The sequence below is a fragment of the Camelus dromedarius genome, chromosome 3 (assembly GCF_036321535.1).
Source record: "Camelus dromedarius isolate mCamDro1 chromosome 3, mCamDro1.pat, whole genome shotgun sequence".
In the NCBI taxonomy this organism is placed as follows: domain Eukaryota; kingdom Metazoa; phylum Chordata; class Mammalia; order Artiodactyla; family Camelidae; genus Camelus; species Camelus dromedarius.
The window spans coordinates 93,313,700-93,335,187 of NC_087438.1; the positions used below are offsets into that span (position 1 = coordinate 93,313,700).

Sequence of the window (21,488 nt, forward strand, 5' to 3'; positions counted from 1 at the left end):
AAAAGGAGAGAAATATATTCCTTATGAAAGCATCAAATAATAAAACAAAATGGAGACTTTTGGGACAATTAACCAAAGCTACAAAAATGCTGTCAATTACAACAGGAAAAAACAAGAAAGTGGACCATTAAAAAAATACATATACAATGTGTATGTATGCATTTTCTTCAAGCATCTTCAGAAAAATGTGAAAATTTCCTCATCAGTTCCAAATTCAACACAGTACAAAGCAAAGAAACTTTATTACTACACTCACACAATTCATGATTAAGTGTCCTGAAGTTTACCCTGGTAGCTTAAGACAATCAAGTATTAGTTTCCACAGAAGAACTGTTTTAGCTTCCTAATCCTATTCAAAGGATAAAAGGGGGGAAAAAACTCATTAAGTGCTTATCACTGCAACTTCATTTCAAATGCCAGTTTTGTCCTTGAGTGAAAGTACATAACACTAAACCATGATCCAGCAATAGTTTAAGGAATACCACTTAAAGAGCTTAATCCAGGATAATGCTTTAAACAGCTTTCTTAACTGAGACAAATTTAACTCTAAGATCACAAGACAAGTAATGTACAAATATTGGTTAAGAATTTTACCCATCTGTCAATCATTTTAAAGGGTCCATGTTACATACACAGCAATATTTATAACCAGAAACTGCACTGATTGATAAGTAGATACATTAGTTTGTTAAGCTCTACCTGAAAACATGCTGTTTTATTACAAAACAAAACTCAAGAAACTTAAATCTCAATTTAAATTGTTTTACAATCAGATCTTTCTGAAGTAGCACACAGATTTCATTTCCTTTCTTACAAACAAAATGCAGGAAGAACCCACGAACAGCGCACTGGCCATGTGACAAATTGTACTATCTGGACTACAAATAAATCCTGAAATTCATCTGAAGAATGTCAAGGAGTTACCAGAGAGATGATGTAGTGGCCTTGATTTTTATTTTTCTTTACCTATAATTCTACAAATTCCAAAATTTATCAATTGATGTATCTTTTAAATAAACAGCACCAGTCTTGCCCATTGATACAATTAAAATTTGACTTTCTCAGTTCTTAGTTCACAAGTTTATTATGAAAAACACTGCAGTGTTCTTGTGCAGTAACATCGTCTTACAGGAGGGAGAAAAAAAAAAAAACAGTTCTGCTCAAAACAACTCACCAGGTTCTGACAATAACAAAGAACATGAGGCTGAGATTTGAGAAGGGAAATAAACTGAGTGCAGACAAATCATACAATTAAATTAAACGGTATCCCTGAAAATAAACAAAACGATGTCAAAACTCACAAGTAGAGGGGAGGCCTTGGTACTTATTTTTAAAAATGTTCATTAAGCTTCAATGATTGTTTGCTGCTATTCTTATCTACAGTCATGCTGAGTAAAGCTATAACTAAATGGAAGTTATTGTATTCACGAGGTGTTAATGTTTACATCTTATTATCTGCAGTCTCTCAGAGAAAGCAAAGTAACTACAAATAGCGCTATGCCAGAAACTGGTTTCTTGACCAACAATGTCGCTTCAGCATGCAATGAACTGGTTCATTCTAAAGTGGTCACGGCTGTTGATGACAAGAGGCTTTGTATTTTTATATGGCACATCTTTTGGTCCGTATGAAAACAAGTTTTTTTGAATGTTAACTATTCTCTGACACTTTGTGGAGTTACTGTTGCTCTTCCCATTTCCATTAGGTCAGTATATGGTTCATGGCAATACTGTACAAGTTTAAAATTTCATTACAGGAAGTAGTCTGGGGTACGACGAGTAACATGTGGCTCGCCTCTGCGAGGTGCTGGGTCAAACTGCAAGCTGAAAAACAGAACATACTTGTTGTTTATACCCACATCAATGTACTGACAATTAAAATAAAAAATATTAGTCTTTCAAACTTCAAACATTTTAAAATAGTTTTTAAAAAAAACTGAAGTATAACTGACCTGCAACACTATGTTACTACCAGGTGTACCACACTGTGTTTCAAAATTCCTATACATTACAAAATGATCACTGAGAAGTGTAGTTACCACCTGTCACCAAAGTTATTACAATACTATTGACTACATTTCCCATGCTGTACACTTCATCCCCCCATGCAAGCTTCACACACTTTCCTCCCCTATCCAAAGCCTCATGAACCCTAACTAACCTAATCACGCATGTAATAAGGGTCTTCTAGCTGCACGCCTCCTCAAAGAAACCAAGGGAACTTCAACCAAAGAGGCTATGTTTTTATATGTCGTGGTTCCTTCTAAGACCAAATGAAAGAAGGGTTCTACTAAAATAATAAAACTTAAAGAGTCTAATGTACTGTTATCTATAATCTCATCCTCAGGATATAGTAAGTCTCCAATAAAAACATGGATTTTAAAAGTTAAAACACTAATTCATATCAGGGTCTAGGTTTCTACTGATGTGTTTCAAAGAAAATTTAAAAATCAAATTGGAATCTGGATTTAGAATGAGTTCTTCAACTCTTAAACCTTCCATTAAAATTAATTCAATTAATGGTAACCAACAACTCAGATGTAGATACTTACAAAGAGTATTTTAGAGTATCATCAAGTTCCATGATTGCAGCTTGGTTACCACAACGATAACAATAGTTTGGAGCACTGAAAATCGTTACTACATTCCGGTCATGGCACCAATTATATCCCTACAAGGCAAACAAAAAAACAGAAAAAAAACCTTTTTACTTCCTTATTTACACAATTAAACGTGACTACTCTCAAGAGAAAAAAGACTTCCCCTTCCACACAAAAAGGCTCAAAATTATTTTCTTTGTTTCTGGATGATTTAATAATTTTCTATACTCCGCACAACTTAAAAAAAAAAAAGTATTTATTTTCCCCAAAAGTACAAAACTAATTTACTTTAAAAAGAAAACCCTTAAAAAAACAGTACCAAACACACAAGAATAAACTTCTTTTCTTATAGATCTGACCTTCTGTAAACAGTGACTCATCAGCCTCATTGACCCCGAACATGATTCATAAATGAGTATACAGCCATTCCTTGCAGAGGTAGATACACAGTCCTGGAGACCAGAACCTATTAATTCTCTCCTCAGTCAGTATAGGCATTATCTGTACTGCCCAGGTACAAAGGTACTGCCTCTAGGAACTCCAGCCTCATTCCCTCAAAGTCCACCTGAATGCATGAGTTACTTTTTATGTAACTCTACAAATTTCTTTCACTCATCTTTAGCAAAGTCAGACTTTACTGATAATATGTCATATTGATTTAAACAGAACCTTAATGTTTTAAGTATGCTAATCAATGCTGTATGCTAAAAATTTAGTCCATTTCACTTTAGTTTCTTCTTTCAAATCACCTTTAATCCTCACATCCAAAGGACCACATTTTGGTATATTTCTTCCCCATCTCTTCTCCATACATACAGGTTAAATATATGAAATAAACAAAATTGAGATCATAAAATATTACATTTCCCTCTCACCCATCTTACCTTTCTAGCCTTAAATCCTAAGTTACCTTCCCAGCCTTAAGTCCTAAGTACTACCTCAGTCATTAAGAATTCTCTGAAAACATTTCAACTACGAATTTCATTATGATCAAAAACTTCAGATTTTAATTCTAGTATGCATCTACTGAAAAGGCTCAGGCTATAATGGCAAACTCACTGGAAGGAATACATGGCATGTTTTCATTAATGTCATACAATTTAAAATTCCCTAATATCTTCCTTCATCAAGTTTACTTAAAAAGCAACTCAAGTGTCAAAGAACAGAACGTACCTCCATCACCAGCTGATGAGCTCTAGACACCAACGTGAGGCCATTGGCATGATTAAATGTTTCAGAAATATCTTGCCCAAAGGTGTAACCAGCTCCTCGAGGAGAAATACCCCAACCTCCACGGTCATCTGGATCTGACCACAGCAAGTCACACATTGGACCCTAAAAAGCAAGTTAAGTTTTAAACTGCCTCTTGCAAAAATGGTTAATACATGATCTGAGTAATTCAGCAGCAGCAGCATCCTACACTAAGTCACACTGAGTGGTGTTTGATGAAAACAGTAAAGGGTTTTGCAGTTAGTCAAATATCTATGTCAAATAAGTAAGAAACTATTTCCAGATGTCTTTAAGAGACATAGCCTACATCAACAAGCTAAGTTCCAATAGCAAAAATCCCTAATTAATTAATCTACCTATACACAATATGCAAATTTCAATGTTAGGTAGTACAATTCAGTAGTTAAGGCAGAAGCTCTGAAGACAACCATCACGTAGGTCCTAAACCCAGTCCCAGAGCTGTTACAAGAATGGCAGGTTTCTTGATGTTAGCTTCTGAAGAATGGGGTTGACAAGAGTGCTCAGACCACATGGGGGTCATTTTTGAGAATTAAACAAGAAAAATACATATAATGAACTAAGTTACAGTTAAGTATTTCCTCTCTCTAAAAAGTTTTCTGAAAAGAAAGGATTTTATTACAATAAAAGTCAATACCTCATGTGGAACTTCTTGTAGGCGATCAAGTGCTCTGATGTGATCCAGTGTATCTATGGATGGTGAGAGGCCACCATGTAGACAGAAGATCTGAAAAGAGTGGTTTACAACATTAACCTCACCTAAAAGAAACTGTAAGCATTTGGACAAAACTGCAGGCAGTAGTAACCCTCATCACCTGGTCCTAATGGTGTTTTGGGTTTTTTTGTTTTTGCTTTTTTTTGGGGGGGGGGGGGAGTTAGATTTATTTATTTATTTTTAGAGGAGGTACTGGGCATTGAACCCAGGACCCTGTGCATGATAGGCATGCGCTCTACCACTTGAGCTATACCCTCCCCTTCCTACCAGTGTTTGGTGTTCTGCCAGAAACCAGGCTTGTTTCTGCAGGGTCTTTCTTTCTTCCATCCTACTCTAAATTACAGAATACATTCCCTCCCTTCCTGATTAGCCATCCTTACTGCACCCAAACTCCAAACAGCTCCTCCAAGAAAACACTTTTCTGACCTTATCCTCATCATAGACTGTTATCATCCTTCTCATATAATTTTCTTGCAATTTCTTCTGTGTACTCCTCTATCTAAACCAGTAAATAGCAATTTACATCTCCCAGATGTGCTCAAAAACAGCCTGAGAAGATGGATGGGCTACAGTTTCCATCCCTGTGGTCCCAACATACAATCCAGTGCCTGATACAAAGGTGGCACTTCAAGAGCCTCAAAGGGATGTGAGAATGGAAAAATCAGTTACTTACAATCTCAATGTTAAGAAAGCAGATTCTTGAAAATAATCAGCAATGTAAGTTTTAAGAAGATCTACATACCTGCCCATCCACCAAGGCAGTGAGAGGAAGATAGTCAAAAAGATCTGTAAAGTATTTCCAAACATTTGCATTTCCGTATTTCCTTAAACACTCATCATAGAAACCATATACTTGTGTGATCTGTCTGCTCTCATGATTTCCTCGAAGAATGGTGATGCGTTCACGATAACGAACCTGAAACAACAAAACGGAAGTCAACATAAACAGCAGGCTCCTTCAAAAGCCAAATGGCAACAAAGCAAACTTTTTACAGGGAAACAGAGTTCTAATTTTGCTGGAAAAGTCTCATGCCCTCACAACACACAAAACTTGAAACCACACATCTACAAGTATTTATCCATGGGTTTTCTGCCATCCCCACCTCAACTACCACCAACTTTATACCAAGCATAATCATTAGATGTAAAACTCCATCCACGAAATTCTTTATACAATTATGCAACAAACATCACAATCCAGTTTTATAATCTATTACCCCAGAAAGACCCCTTATGCCTGTCTGGAGTCACTCCTGACTCCCACTCCCAGCAACAACCACTGATCCTCTCTTGAGATTTGCTTTCTCTAGAAATTTCATATAAACGGAATCACACGACATGCAGCTTTTTGTGTGTCTGGCTTCTTTCACTTAGCAAACTTATTTTTGAGGTTCATCTGTGTATGGATCAGTTGTCTCTTGTTATTGCTGCACAGTATTCCAGTGTACAGCTATATAGGGATTATTTTTTTTAATTAACCAGTAGACTGAACATCTGTATTGTTTTAGTTTTGGGCTATTATGAACAATGTTGCTATGATCATAATGCATCTGAGTTTCTGTGTGAACATATGCTTTCTTTTCTCTTGGGTAAATTTTTAAGGTTTTAATCACTCCACAAACTCACTTAACACTTGGTATTAGTAGCCTTATTGATGAAAGTCATTCTAATGGGTCTGATTGTGACTTTACTTTGCATTTCCCTGATGACTGATGTTTGAGCATCTTTTCATCTGCTTATTTGACTGACTATTCATATACCTTCTTAGGTGAAATATCTATTCAAAGATTTTGTCCATTTTAAAATTATTTGTCTTCTTGAATTATTGCAGTTTTTTTTAATGTGAATACAAGTACTTTTTCCTTAGTGATGTCTTTTGAAGAACAAAATAATCAATTCTGATGAAGTCAAGTTTATCAATTTTTTTAATGGACTGTGCTTTTGGTATCACATCTAAGACATCTTTGCCAAACCCAAGGTTACAAACATGTTTTCTCCTATGTTTTATTTTACAAGTATCACAGTTTTAGCACTCGTATTCCTGTCTATGACTGATTTTGATCCATCTGTATGGTATGAGGTATCTAAGTTCATTTTTTGTATATGGATACCCAATTGTTTCAGCACTGTTTGCTGAAGCTTCCTTCCCCCTGTGTTAGTCTGCTAGGGCTACTATACAGACTCCCACAGGCTAGACAGCTTAAACAATATAAATTTATTTCCTCACAGTTCTAGAGGCTAGAAGTCCAAGATGAAGTTGTCAACAGGTTTGGTTTCTTCTGAAGGTCTCTTTCCTTTGGCTAGAAAATGGCCATCTTCTCTATGTATCTTCTTATCATCTTCGCCCTGTATCTGTGTCCTAATCTCTTCTTATAAGGACACCAGTCATACTGGATTAAATCTCACCTGTATCACCTCATTTTACCTTAATTACCTCTTTAAAGGCTGTATCTCCAAACACAAGTCACTTTCAGAGGTACTGGGGGTTAGGACCTCAACATGAGTTTAGGGGTGGGGTGGTAGTGGCACAAATCAGCAGGTAACACATTCAAACATGAATTCTTAAAGGTAGCATATTCATTCCTCCTCAAAGCACTGGGAGGAGTGCTTTCATCCTGGGCTTTAAGTACAGGTTAACCTGTAAGGCTGCTCTCACACACACTTTTCATCATTTAAATCAACTCCTTCAATTTATAGATGCAACACATAATGATCTCCAAAAATGTTTTGTAGTACTTTACATGATTCAGACTAGAAGTTTCATAAACACATTTTATTAATTGCCTAAAATTCAGGTCTTGCCAAAACCACATCCCACTGCTTCTCCAAAACTAGAAGACACTGGCAGCCATCTTATCATTTTAAATGTTCTTTAATAAAATCTTCTCCCTCAAAGGTAAAGTCAAATAATTTCTTTTAAGGGAAAGGTCATCCTAAAAAGCTCTTTACCATTTGTGTTTCATCTTCAGACCTTTGTATATTTCCCAAAGCTACAACCAGTATAAAACTTGCTTTCTTTAGTTACCATTTCTATTGTTCTAGATTATGTCATGTTTAGCGGCTGCAAACTACTGCACTGAGATAATTATAGATATTCACTTATTGTTATATATGTATATCAATTTTTTTCTGATATTAAAGATAATGCTGCAATTATGTGTTCACACAAATAAACCTCTTTTCCTCTTAAATTTCTTCCTCAGAAAAATTTTAATTATATGATTATTATGTCAAAAAGTATATAAACATTCCAACATTTGCTATGTTTCTTTATAATATTTCAAAATTTCTAGAAAGGTAATTATATTACCTCTCCACACCCCAATTTATTGAACTTAAATTTCTATTTGACCAGACCTCTACACCATTTTCAAATCATCTGAAGCATTCTCATTCTTAGAAAATCTTGTTCCCTCATTCAGAATAAAGACAGACCCATGATTTACAAGTCCCAAACCTGAGTACCTGCATTCCTAAATGCGGGGTTTTATTCTAAAAGCTAACAGTGAGATGAAGAAAACCACAAATCACTAGAAAAAAAGAACATTTAAGAGGACTGTCTTACCCAGTTCAAAATGCTCAAAAATAAAATAGAAATTACCTTGAGAGCTACAAGCAGAGTGACTGTTTCAACTGAATAATATCCTCTGTCAACATAATCTCCCATAAACAAGTAATTCGTATCTGGTGATTTGCCACCAATTCTAAACAGTTCCATGAGATCATGAAATTGCCCGTGCACATCTCCACAGACAGTGACTGGACATCGAACCTCTTGCACGTTGGATTCTTTTGTCAGAATTTCTTTGGCCTACAGATGGAGGGGAAAAAACAACAATATACTTGGCATTAAACAACATTAACAAAGGTATGTTTAGTTAAACTTAATGTCCTTTAAGGGGCAGTCTCAGCTTGGAAGTGGTTTCATAGGTGTATATATCTATCAAAATTCATCAAATTGTATATCTGAAATATGTGTAGTTTACAGGAATTGTACCACAATAAACGTGTTAAAAAAAAAAAAAGAATGTTTAATTTATGTTTTAAAGTAAAAAAAAGAAAGAGGGCAAGATAAGCCTGGAATCTATCCACGTTATTTCACCCCTGGTATCTGAAAAAAAAATGAGTATCAAGACGCATAGTCCCACTCCTCTCCTTAGTATCACAAGTTTTAGTCCTATTAGTTGCCATCTAAGTAAGTGTTAAAAGAGATTATTATTGGCAACCATATAAGATCAATGAAAATGGAGCAAGACATTCAGGTACTCACTTCCTTAGCTTTAGAGTTCTAACTATAATGTACTCCAGGATTCCAGGCTCTGAGGAGAGGTTTCTTAGTCATACTTGAATTTAAAAAAATTTTTGGAAGTCATTAAAATTGTTTATATTTCGGTACTTTTTTTACATTCTTTATATCAAAATACAAACTTCTTATTTTAGTATTGTGATTATTCAATATACATGGTTTCTATGCTGCTTTTAGAAACTGTTTGGCATCCTATGTATTCCCCCATGTAACCACAAATTCAAACACTACTTTTAAGAGCAACGTTAACATTCCATGCAGTAGAAACCCTTTCATTCACTTAAACACACATTTATTGGTCATTTTTATATGCCCAAAAGTGTGAAGTGCACTGGGAGTTAATTACTCACTTGCTTAACTATCTGAGTGATACCATGTGCCAGGCCCTGTGCTAGCCTCTGGAGGTACAGTGAACAAGATAAATCATTCCCATCACAGGGGTGGGGAGGGTGTGTGGAAGACCACAAGCAAGCAACCAAGTAAGAAATTACAGACTGTATTAAATCCCATGAAAGACAGGGAAGAGAGTAATTGGTGGGAGCACTGTCTAGATATCACAGCAAATGAGACAGCCCAATACAAAAGGGCCAAGTGCTAAGACATGATAGAGTAAGCAGCAGTGTTCTAGGCTCACTAACACGGAGAGCTATGAAATTGCCTAAGATGCAAAGAATGAGTGGGAGTTTCAGTCAGGGGATGGGAATAGGGAATGGGAGTACATCTAATACAGGCAGATGAAATCACGTGTATAAAGTCCAAGTGAGTTAAGAGGAGATAGTTAACATGGCTAAAGCATAGCACCCAAAAGTAAAGAGGACAGAGTGGGATGGGGGCAGGATGACAAACTGCCTAGTTTTAACACTGCATCCTGCATACCAGGAAATGCCTCAGCTGTACCCAGGCAAACCATGACAGGTGGACACCCAGGTAGGATGTGTAGGGGTAGAATGGAGCCTGGAATATGGACTGAAAACAAGTCTAATCAAAGTAGTATTAGAATAAATATTCACTGGCAGAAAATTTGATGAGTAGATTTAGGATTTCAGAGGTAGGGCTATGGATGTGGATATCTGAGATGAAGTGAAGCTTAAAGGTCACCCACCAGTATTCAGTGACGAACCTACCGACAAGTCTTGCCTAGTCTCTTTCTAAAATATATCTCAATCCATACGCTTCTATCTTTTTTGCCACTACCCTGGTCCAAGCCACCATCATCTCACCTGGATTACTTTGCTAGTCTCCACACCGAATCCCCTGTTGTCATTCTTGCTGCCTCCAATCTAATTTCCATGTAACAAACTGACAGTTTAAAAATGTTCACCAGATTCATTTTATTCACTACTGCCTCACTAGAACAATGTTCAAGATGTAGAAGGCACTGAATATATATTTTGAGGGAATCAAGAACTTAAACTGAGGTATTGGATAGGTCATCTTCGGGGAAAGCCATGGGTGTTTCCCAGGACAACAGCTTAAGTATAGGCCTAGAAATTGGTACCAAGTTCTCTGGAGAATGAAGAAATAATAGGTAATAGCCATAAGGAAAGATGCCCAGGTAAAGAAGGACAGAAGCCAGAAAAACACAGGGAATTTTATCCTCAAGCAGAGGGAGGCAAAACCCATCCACCTGGGAGAACTATTTGAGAAGTTACCTGACTTCCTCAGGGAGAGCCAGATTTCAGTTAAGGCAAGGTAAAAGAAATCTGTTCTGAGAATGGATTAAATTTCATACAACCAATCAACATTTATTGAGCATCTTCTGTATGCAACCAGCCGATATGGAATGGTGTTCCAGAATGTACAATGAGAGGCTGATCAGAGGAAAGCCACCCACTGCAATCTGCAGGTGAAATTACCATGGAGAACTACTGCCAATGAGCCATTGCTCATTACATTTTGAGTGACAACCAAGGATGGCAAGGATCATTTTTAAGGTAGCTAGAGGTATGCAACCTTAGCAGCACATTACAAATCACTGGGGAAGCTCTTTAAAAATATCCAGATGCCCAAACTACTTCTCTCCCTATTAAGTCAGAATCTTTGTGGGTGGGATCCAAGCATCAGTGATTTTTTAAGACCCCCCCGCCCCATCCCACACTACTGCTTTCTTAGGTGAAATCAATATGAAGAATTACTATTTTCAAATCTCCAAACATTTTGGAGAGCCTATTTCAGGACACTTACCAACCAGTGACATTGCAATATGAGTTATTAATTTGATACAGCATTTTTTAATTTAGAAAAAAATCCCACTGTCTCAAAAAGAGACATTTAAGAAATACATATAATCCATCTCTTTAGGGTAATTCCAACTTCCCAATGTATTATTACTAAAGAAGTTCATGAGGCATATTCCATTACTAAGTCTGTTCGGCATTAATAACAAGCCTAGTGTTTTCAGCACCTATCACATACAATGAAAATAGCTGTGAATGAAATGATAGGCCCTACTTATGCAGAAGTTTTAAAACAACAGTAATGTAAGAAAACGCGATCGCAAACCATGTAAATTTTGTCATGATGCTATCACACTTAATTTTATCAAAAGTTAAATTTAAAAATATCTCTCTTGACACTTGTTTACCTGCAAGGTTGTTTCTTATTACAATCTACTCAAAATTTCTATTCAAATTATGAAAAGAAAATTAAGCCCAAATGCTATTTGTTCCTTTTATTTTAATTTAGACAAATCACAGTGATAAGCTGTGTATCTATCTTTAAACAGTGTAACTTCAATTTTACTTTTTAAACCTTTAAGTTATAGCAATACATTCTTATAAAAAAATTAACCATTCTGAAGTATATCCTTTCAAAACCTTGTTTACAAATTTTACACATATATTATATGCCTACAGAAATAATAGTTTTCCTTTGCATTTTTAAACTAGAAACATATTGTTCAGGAGCCTGCTTTTCTCTCAATATAATCTCTGAAGAGTTCATAATGCATACACATATAGACCTGGTTAATGTCTCACAGTGGATGTGAGAGTATTTCCTGAAGGATTACAATACATGGGGGGGAGGGTGTTATGCTGCATTATATATTCTAGTACTTGCTTCCTTGTATACATATGCAGGAATGTTTGCTGAAAGAAGGTATTATGAAGTAGACCTATTAGTATCTGTAGTAGTTTGTATTTTAAAATAATGACACTACCAAATTGTCCTCCAAAGAGAAAGGACACTGTATCCATAAAGTGAATATTCTTAACCTGGGAAAGCCAAAGCTCACTCTTCTCCTCCTACCAAATTTCAGATCAGAACAATTGTAATTAAATCCTGGAGAAAACAGTAGTATGCATCAGATGCAAGCCAACCATACGTATATTTTAACAAGAAAAATTCAGGCTTACAAAGAACCAGTTTGAAAGATACTTTTTGCTTTTTTTGTCACAACTTACCAGCTCTCAGGTGATCACTACACCAAAATACACTATTCCCAAAATACCAGAACAATAAACACTGCAGACATCCTTATGAAAGATTATCAGGAAAACTCATTATAGAAAAAGAGGTCTGAGAGGAGCTGCACTATCACAAGGAGTCAGGCCCTATAATTCCCAGAAGCACCTAACAGAACATCCTCTACAGATCACCCATGAGACCTCTAATGAGTCACCTTTAGTGCCTCCAGGTCTTCACCAATCATCAGTTTCAAAGGTAGCTACACAACTTCAACTTCCTAGTTTAATACTCAAAGTAAATGGTAGAACTATACTTTCAAAGTAACTTAATTAAGAGATTTAAAACTTTTTAATAACTACCTTTTCACTCAATGGCATTCTGACTCCTATAATTTAAATCCTCATGTCACTTAACTATGGAAGCAAAAGTAAAATACACACAACCAAAAACCTTCTTAAATTTCCCCTAAAACATTTTTTCGGGGGCTTCAAATGTCTCAGTTAATATAGTATTTGAAAAAAGAATTAAAATCAAGTCTTAAAAAACAGCGTAATTATAGAACCACACTGATTTCTCATCTATTGGAACCCTACTGAAATTCAGTCAATGGTCCAGAGTGAAATGAATGAATTCAAGGGAAGACCCGTCTTAGAACAAGGTTAAAACTGGAATAAGCTATTCAGTTAGTAAATCACAAGTAACTGTGAGAAGTTAAAATTTTTATATTGTCCTAAAATCCAAAAATTCAGAGATTCTCCTGAAGGAAAGCAAGCAACCTTTAGGGACATTAGTTTATTATCAACATCCTCAGCATTCCGAGCTTAGATTCAGAAATCTCACTTTATTTTCAACCCACTAAAAAATCATCAAGTATACAGCCAATGACCTATAGGTTTTTTTGGCATTCTTAGCTATGAACCATCCCTAACCAACACAGTAACACGAAATTACAAACAAATCAGACTTAAAATAGACCAAAAGACCAACAGATCATCCAAACCAAGATTTTTCAAGGAAGACAAGTAAAAGAGAAAAAAGAAAAAAAAAATTCACCAACCACTTTTATATAATTTCTGTAAGGGCATACAATAGTGGTATTATTTCTACTTAACCTACATGGTAGAAAAAGCCATCCAACACATCTATGTCAAGAAAACATTTTAAAATATAAAATTACAATAAAATTCTTTGTATGAAATGGAAAATATTAAAATGTCAAGAGATTGTTTATTTCAGTGGTGAAATTGTAAGACTATCGCTATCTCAATCCTACCACACTCAGAAAAACTATGCTGATTTTCCTTGTATTCCCTTCCAGTTTACAACTGGTCAATGCTTCATTTTGTGTCCTAAAGTTTCATATTTACTAACCTGATTTCCTACAGCATTACAGCAATTATTGTAACCTGCTGTATAGTCCACTTCTGAACAGACCTATACCTTAATAATTTTTTGATATATACTATAAAAGTGGACTATATCCAACTTGTTATGCAATAATAAATGGAAGACTGTACCCATTTCCAGCCATTTCAGATACAGCATTATCTCCTGATTTAACTGGCACTTCTCATTTTAGAGTTCAAACTTTTTATTCCACATTTACTTATTATCAGTTATTTTTCCTCTTATACAAATTGTCCAAATATATTCTTTGAGTATCTGTTCATAGGGAGCTGGATGTTAAACACTTTTCTATTAAAAAATCTGATTATTAATTCTAATGTTCACTAGAACTGTAGTTCAAATAAATTTAACATTTCATACTTTCAATGACAATTGAGTACATCTTCTACCAACAGCCATTAAGGATGTAAGAGAAGCAAAACTGAAAAAAGTGTAATTAATTTTTGAATTTTACTTCTCAGTTTAAGCAAAATTGAAGACATTTGAAAACCTTTTTAAAAAGCAAAATAATTAAATTTGCAAGCAAGAATCAAGTTTTTAAATATCCTAAGAGAATTTCATTTTGCTTCACACTGCTTTTATGAATAAAAGGTAGGTTTCTTTGATTTTCATAACTGTGTAAAACAAATTTTATGTTCATGATAAATCAGTCTGTGTGGCTAGATTGTTATTTTGGTGTGATCTGTAAGACAGGACATATTACTAGCCCTGGAAGCAAATGAATCTTGAGTTATCTTCAACCATCAAATCTTTCATCATACTACCTATCTTTCCTTAATTATACTGTACAGATGCCTCTAATATTTTATGAAACATTTCAGTTTTCTCTGATTAAATCTGTATGATTATACTTGTAAAGTATTATAACCTTCCACGTAATGTTCTAGAAACAAGTATTTGCTATTTGGCTTAGGGTCTAACTGAAAGGAAAAGGTCACAGATGAGGGGTAATTCTAAAACTGTATTAGAAGGTATGTAATTTGATGTTTTCCCATCTGTTTTTGTCAAATAATCATCTTTGCCTCTGACCAAAATAAATGCCCGTTTTCTTTAAAGCTGTTATGTCTTCAATAAAAAAACAAAACAAAACAAAACAAAAAAAAGCTGTGTATCTCATGTGTAATAGACTGGCCTTAATCTTTACCAATGAACATACACATGCATGAATTAAACCATCCCAATCATTCCTATATAGAGGGAAAAAATACTACTCTACTAAACTGAGAAATGTAGCTACATACATGGTAGTTTAAAAATTCTCACCACAACAATCCATCATCATGAATGAGATTCAACCACTCTGGGATCAGTCTCTTCCCTCATCTGTGAAAGGTGATTTGGCCTAGAGGATCTTTAAGGTTCTTTCCATCACTAAATTCTACTCCAATCAAAAGCATTTCACTTCTTAAGCCTTTTTATTGAAAGGCAAAACCACTCACAGAAATAGACAGGCATTACTGATAGTGTACAAATGATGAGTGGCAGAGAAGGACAATTCACTTGATCACCACTAGCACAAAAATTCTAAAATCTTTCCTATCTAGAGTCTACAAGTTGAACCTCCTGACTAATCTGAAACTCTGCTACTAGAGCAAAAAACAAACCCAAAAATCCCTACAGTAACGCTATTTAGACAAAGCTAAATAGCGAAAATAATACATAAAATGTGGCATAATAAATTTTTGTTGAATGTATTCCAAAAACAAATGTACACAGTCACATAGTTAATGGTATCGCCGACACTCCATAACCTGTGTGAACTACACTTTGCATATGACTCTACCTAGGTTATTGAACTCTATTCATCTCCCATGGGCACTCTAGAACAAAGGTTCACAATCTTCTTTCAGCCTGGTCAACAACAGAAAGGTAAAAACTCCCTTCTGTGGTAGTAACTAAATGACTAAAGCAGAGGAGGAGACAGGGTGTGTCAGAATGACTGACCAGCTGATTATAGTTTAGATGCAGATACACATACCTCTGTCACTGCTTTGTTCACCAATTTCAAATCACAATACCAATATATCAATAGGCAATAGCGACTTTGTATTGTGAAGAAATTAAGTGGTTAATTCCCAGATTGTTCTTTACAGTTCTTTCAGACTCCACTCCCCAGCCACTTATTGGCAACCAGACCACTCTCTACTCAGCTCTTCTATCACTTCTGCTCCAGAAGCTGAAAGAAAAGATATTTAGAACAACAAATAAAATCTTTCCTCTTCCTAGTTCTAGCCAAATTCAGATCTCATTTGTGTAGAAGAGTGCAGGTTAAGGGTTTTTCCAGAAAAGAATGGTAATGAGAGATAGGTAAAGAAAAAAAAGGCCAAAATAAGAGAAACAGTTAAAAGCAGAAAGAAAAGAGTAAAAAGGAGAGGAGTTCTATGGCATGTAACTTTTTCTACCTCTCCTCAGTACCCTCAAAAAGGACCCCTCCCCACCATACACCAACCCAAATCCAATGTCCTCTGGTTTTCCTAGCTTATCTCCTCCAAACTAAACAAATACTCCACAGGTAACTGACAAATGTGACTTACAATGAGACAGGAGAAATATTTGCTACCCTAAAAAGGAATACCACCAGACTAGTGATACAACTGCTATCCCAAACGCTCTTCCAGTGCCCATCATTCTTTCTACTGCATGAGTTTCACCTTAGCCCTAATGCCCAGTTGCAGACACAGAACTCTTGGCTTTGACAGAGAAAAGGCAGAGTTGGGGGGGGTGGGGGGGTCTGAACAGAAGAACTATTCAACTTTTTGGTGCTCCCTCAAATTAACCCAAAACCAAATACACACAAGCAAACGGGCTTCACTGTGGAAGCTATGAGGATAAAAAGGCATTTTAACAAGCTATAATGAACAATATAAATGTCAGCTATGCTTTATTAGAATATTTTAAAGCTCAGTCTCTAGATCATGATTTACACTACTTGAGAACACATAGAAAGTGAACTGGGGTTTTCAGCTCACTAATCTTATTTGAGGGGCAAATGCAATTAGCCACAACCAAAATTGATATTTACTCTTTCCTCCTCCAGGACAGAGACAACATGATGTGACATGAATAGGAAGCTTTCAAGCAATAATAAAAATGTGTTCCTTAACAGAGCTATTTATTCCACAATTCAGTGGCCCAAATTCACCTACATCTTTCACTATTAACACTACCTCAGAAAAGTAAGTCTGTGAAGCAAGACGGACACTGCGCTTAGAATCTATAAACCTAGGCAATCTCAATTTAGCTCCTGTACTCAAGTCACTTTATCTTTCTGAGCCTCTGCTTTCTATCCATAACTGAGGATAATTCTCTCACAAACTTGTTAAGAACTGTGTATGTGAAAGTATGATGAAAACAATATTCTGTATCATGCTCCCCTACTCTACTGCTTGTTCTCAATATTCAAACTAGTTTTATGGAAACGAGCCAAACAACCTTTTAAATTAAATGCACACAGACTCAGATATATATTACCCATTTCATACAGGAATTTAACCTTGGTCCAACATTTCGCAGATCATCCAACGAGAAGAGGTCTGCTTTTTCCATACTCATGTAACAAATGTTAAAACTAAGGGAAGCCTTAATGACTGCATTTTATTTATAGTGCTTGCACAGCAATGGAAAACAGCATACCTAGGTAAAGAACTCCTTTGGAAAAAAAAAAAAATCTGGCTATCAAACAACCACCTCCACAAGTTTGATAAGATATTAAGGTACAAAGCCAAAAATCATACCTAAGTGAAACCACTGCTGAACACAATAAAAGACTGTTTACTATAGTTAATGCAAAAGTAAGTTAATATTATTTATTTTTTTAAATTGTAGATGGAAACATACCAGTCCAGTTATAGAGATGTAGTAATGTTACTGACTATAGAACTGTGCCTACAGACAAAATTGCTTCACTCACCACAAATTTTTAAACAATCAACAAATTATGATTCCCCCAAATGACAAGGTATATTACACACACAACCACCTTGGCTTTAATATAGACCTCCATCACATCTTGGGAAAAAAGCTTAACTAGCTAATAACATAAAAACCATATTCACTCTTGTCTATAAATACACACTTTCCTTCTTATAACCAAAGAAAATTTCAACTATTACCAAATAGCTATCTCCACCAAGAATTTTTTCTTAAAAAGGAGAAAAAAAAAAAAAAAGAAAAAACTACTATACTAATGAAAGTTTTTCCCGCAAGATTATCAAAATATGTAGCTTTCACCAGATGTGCTATTGGCCATATAGATACTAACAGTGAAAAGAGAACTAGTGTTTTACGAGAAAGATTTGTACAAAAAACCACTTTCAGCCATCTTAACTCATACCATATACTTTAAAAAGCTGCCTTCAAGTTAATTTAGCTTGGAAGGGTAACATAGCTCTGTAAGTTGGAATACTTAAAAGTTAAAAACAGTAAAAAGCCTGTGTGATACACCCCAAAAGCATCCATGTCTTGGAAATCTAACTTCAAATATTATTTCCATGTTTTTGGTTCTAAGAATTAAAATTTTGACAGTGGATGAGCAATGGGGATTTAAGCATAAATTGATTAATCTCACTAAATCTTAGTTTCACAAAGATGTGGCAAACAATGACCATTTTTACCAGATGCATCAAGCTTCAGTCAACCCTCCATAACTCCAACATTACCTTCTGTAGTCTCCAACACAAACCCCTTATTTCTGTGGTCTAATCTACTACTGATTTCCAACTAGATACAGGCTCCTTGAAAAAGCGTGATTATTTTATATTGCTTTTCATTCCTCTCATCCAAGCGATCTTGGATATGCAATAGGTGTTCAATATTTAAACAAAGTACTAACCTAAAATGGAACTGTATAATGTCAGAAAATTAGGAGGGACACTGGAACATCTGTTTTTAACTCTCTAGTTTATAGACAGGAAAATGTGGACCAAGTGGGTGCCTCAAGGTCAGTCACAATTACTCTGTGATAGAAAGAGGTGCAGTGTCCAGATCTAACTCACAGAACAGTGGTCTTCCAATTACACTACCACCTCTCTTGCAATGTTTTCTACACAAATGACTAGTCATCTAGCCAACTGTTGACTCAAAGGTCTTTGTACAGTAAGTATTAAACCCTAGAAGTCGTCAAAACGTCACGTTATAGTACCTAGAAACTAAGACCTACCACTATAAATTAACTTTTAAAAGCCTATTTCTAAACTTTTAAGACAAATCCTTCCTCATTTGATCAAGAAGTAACAAAAGACTCTACATTGCTACCATTAAAATTCAGCTCCAAGAGATGATGTGCCACCTCATCAACTAGGACAGCTTTGTCCGGGCCTAGGGTAAATAAATCTGAATTTGACTCACTTAAATTACAATTATTCAGAGCAGCTTCTGAAAAAGCCTGTTTTAGGAGCATATATATCAAACTTATGAACCTAATTTTCACATCAAACCACAAACGAGTCAGCCTAATTGCTTTCCAATACCTCTCTTCACAAAATGCTAATATACTCCACAATTCCTGCGGAACTAAAATGAAATGCTGTAAAGTTAATTTTGAAAAGGGAAATTAAAATATTCATGATGGAGTTCAGCATTTTCTATACTTTAGAAAACTGCATTATAAGATTTAAAAACATTTACAGTCAACCTTTTTCCCCAACCCCTAGGGAAAAACAAATCGGAATTAGATAATTTTAAATGGACTTACTAAAACAGACTACATCATTTCATTTTCAACATCAGTGAGGTAAATTTAAATACGAATCACAATGTTTGGAATACAGAAAAAGCTCAGTCAACAGCTATTATTATTACTACCACTACCCAAAGCCACAGAAATACACCTTTTCCAACAAAGAGCAGAATACAAAATTTGCTGCTACTATAGTTTATGCTTCTCATCTTAAAAATAAATGGCAAAATGCCACACACGTTAAGCTTAGAGAAGTGTTACATACTACCCAATTTGGGTCAGCATACTAATCAAAGATTAAACTGACACTTGATTTCCAATCCCAGAGCTCCTTATGTACTATGACTCACCAAATTCTCCATTTCTTCCAACGATAAAAATTAAATTATATTTCTCCCTATAATAACGACCACCATGACCTTCGTAGAAGCTAGGTTAGAGGTTCATTTCAAAATTCTTAAAAAAAAAAAAAACACGCTTTAAATAAGTCTCTGGGAAAGTGTTCGGTGAGTTTAACACAAAGCACTCAAGATAAATCTAAAGCTGTGTCACCTTTAGATACGTCCAGGGATCTGGCCTACAAGCTTGCCTTTGGGGGAGCCTCTGGACAACTCGGGACCGGAGAATTAGGCCTGAGTTCAAATAAAAAGAGTCTTACCCACCACACAGTAGAGACCGAGGCCGCAGAACCCAAGTCCTCTTAGCCAGATCTCAAAACCGTCCCCAACCCTGACCCACAGGGCCTCCCTTTCCCCCAGCCACCTCGCCTCGCGCGAAGGCCGGGAAGCTCAAAAGCCCCGAAGTCGGGTGAACGGCGCCATTTTAGGCGGCGGCAGCGGCAACCAATCCCTGCGCGGGAGGCAGGGGGCGCCGGGTCGCCCGGGAGCCGCCGCCGGGCTGCGCCGGTTGCCGGTCTGGGAGGCTCGGGGGGCCGGGACCGGCAGCCTCCGCCATGTTGCACCGTCCTTAAGGCCGCCTCCTTCTCGGCGGGTTCGGCCCGCGGCGGCCCCCGCTGCCAGAGTGAAGCTCACCTTCTCGCAGAGGCTCTTGACCTGGGACTCGGACAGCTGCTTACACTCGTTCAGCTGCTCGATCCACTGGTCCAGCTCCTTGGTGAACACCTTCTCGTCCATGATGCCACCCGCCCGAACCAGCTGCCGCTCCGCGCTACTCCCGCGCCGCCGCCCGCACACGGGCCACACGCACACGCCGCCGCCGGTTCCCGCGGTACTTGTGTAGCTACTGGCGGTTGCTCGGCGCTAGCGCTGGCCCGCTGGCTCGCCCCTCAGCGTTCGGCCGCCGACCCCTGCCCTCCTCCGCCCGCTCTAGCCCCGTAGCTCTCCTCTCTGTAATGGCGGCCGCCGGCGTGGTGACGTCACGCCCGGCGTCAGGAGGCGGCTGGGTGCGGAGGGGTAAAAGGGCCGGGACTCGAGCTGCGCAACTGCAGCGCCAGCCGTGATCTACCGCCAGACTGGAGCTGGGGCGGGAACTAGGGGCCGAGGCGCAGGCGCAAAGTAGCTGGCTGGTAATAGGCACCTTCGTTTTTAGGGCGTGGTCCTCCAGAAGGGAGGGACCGAGGGGGAAGGGAAGCCCGAGTCCGAGCAGGGGGCGTGCATGCAGCTGGGAAGTGGGCTAATCCCCGAGCACTATGTTCTGCGCGGCGCGGGCGTCGACCTGGCGCAGGCGCAGGCGCGGTGGGAGGGTGGCTCTTACGTGCCGGAGACTTTTTCCCTAAGGTGATAACGCCCTGGCTCTTCACCTGACGACTGCAATCAAATGACAGAAACTAGAAGTGTGACCCCACGGCTCCCCCATGCTACAAGAGCACTGGAACTGCGTGGGATTCCCACTCTGGGGGCAGAAACGGGTGCCGAGTGGTAGCCTGGTTGAAGTGACCACCTCCGTCTCCGGGCGCGGCCGGCACCTTGTAATTAGGTCACTCGTAGGCGGAGGAGAGTGTACCTGCTGGGGGGGGGGGGTGCCGCGCAGTGCACCTGACCCCCCCCCCCAGCACACACCTGTCTCTGGGGGAATGCTCTATGCCCCGCACAGCCTCACCGTTCGTCGCTTTCCGCCCCAGTTGTGCGCCTTCCTTCGACTCCGGTTCCTCCTGGGAAGGAGAAACGCTCC

At 37.6% G+C, this 21,488-nt stretch overlaps 1 protein-coding gene across 1 annotated transcript; it reads right to left on the bottom strand.

The window, feature by feature from the left end:
- Positions 1–20,717, bottom strand: PPP2CA (protein phosphatase 2 catalytic subunit alpha). The gene is made up of 7 exons (XM_010981524.3): positions 20,390–20,717; positions 8,162–8,371; positions 5,303–5,476; positions 4,483–4,572; positions 3,771–3,932; positions 2,550–2,668; positions 1–1,821 (listed from the first exon to the last, which is right to left on the bottom strand). The coding sequence occupies exons 1-7, from the start codon at positions 20,489–20,491 to the stop codon at positions 1,749–1,751; spliced, it is 930 nt and encodes a 309-aa protein (XP_010979826.3). The 5' UTR covers positions 20,492–20,717; the 3' UTR covers positions 1–1,748.
- Between the last annotated feature and the right edge of the window lie 771 nt (positions 20,718–21,488).

Excerpts from the sequence above, each read along its gene's own strand:
- PPP2CA (XM_010981524.3), bottom strand. The coding sequence starts at position 20,491 with ATGGACGAGAAGGTGTTCACCAAGGAGCTGGACCAGTGGATCGAGCAG. Across the intron at positions 3,933-4,482 it reads TACAAGAAGTTCCACATGAG|GGTCCAATGTGTGACTTGCT; the intron begins GTATTGACTTTT and ends CTTGCTTTTTAG. Across the intron at positions 1,822-2,549 it reads GATACTCTAAAATACTCTTT|CTTGCAGTTTGACCCAGCAC; the intron begins GTAAGTATCTAC and ends TCTGTTTTTCAG.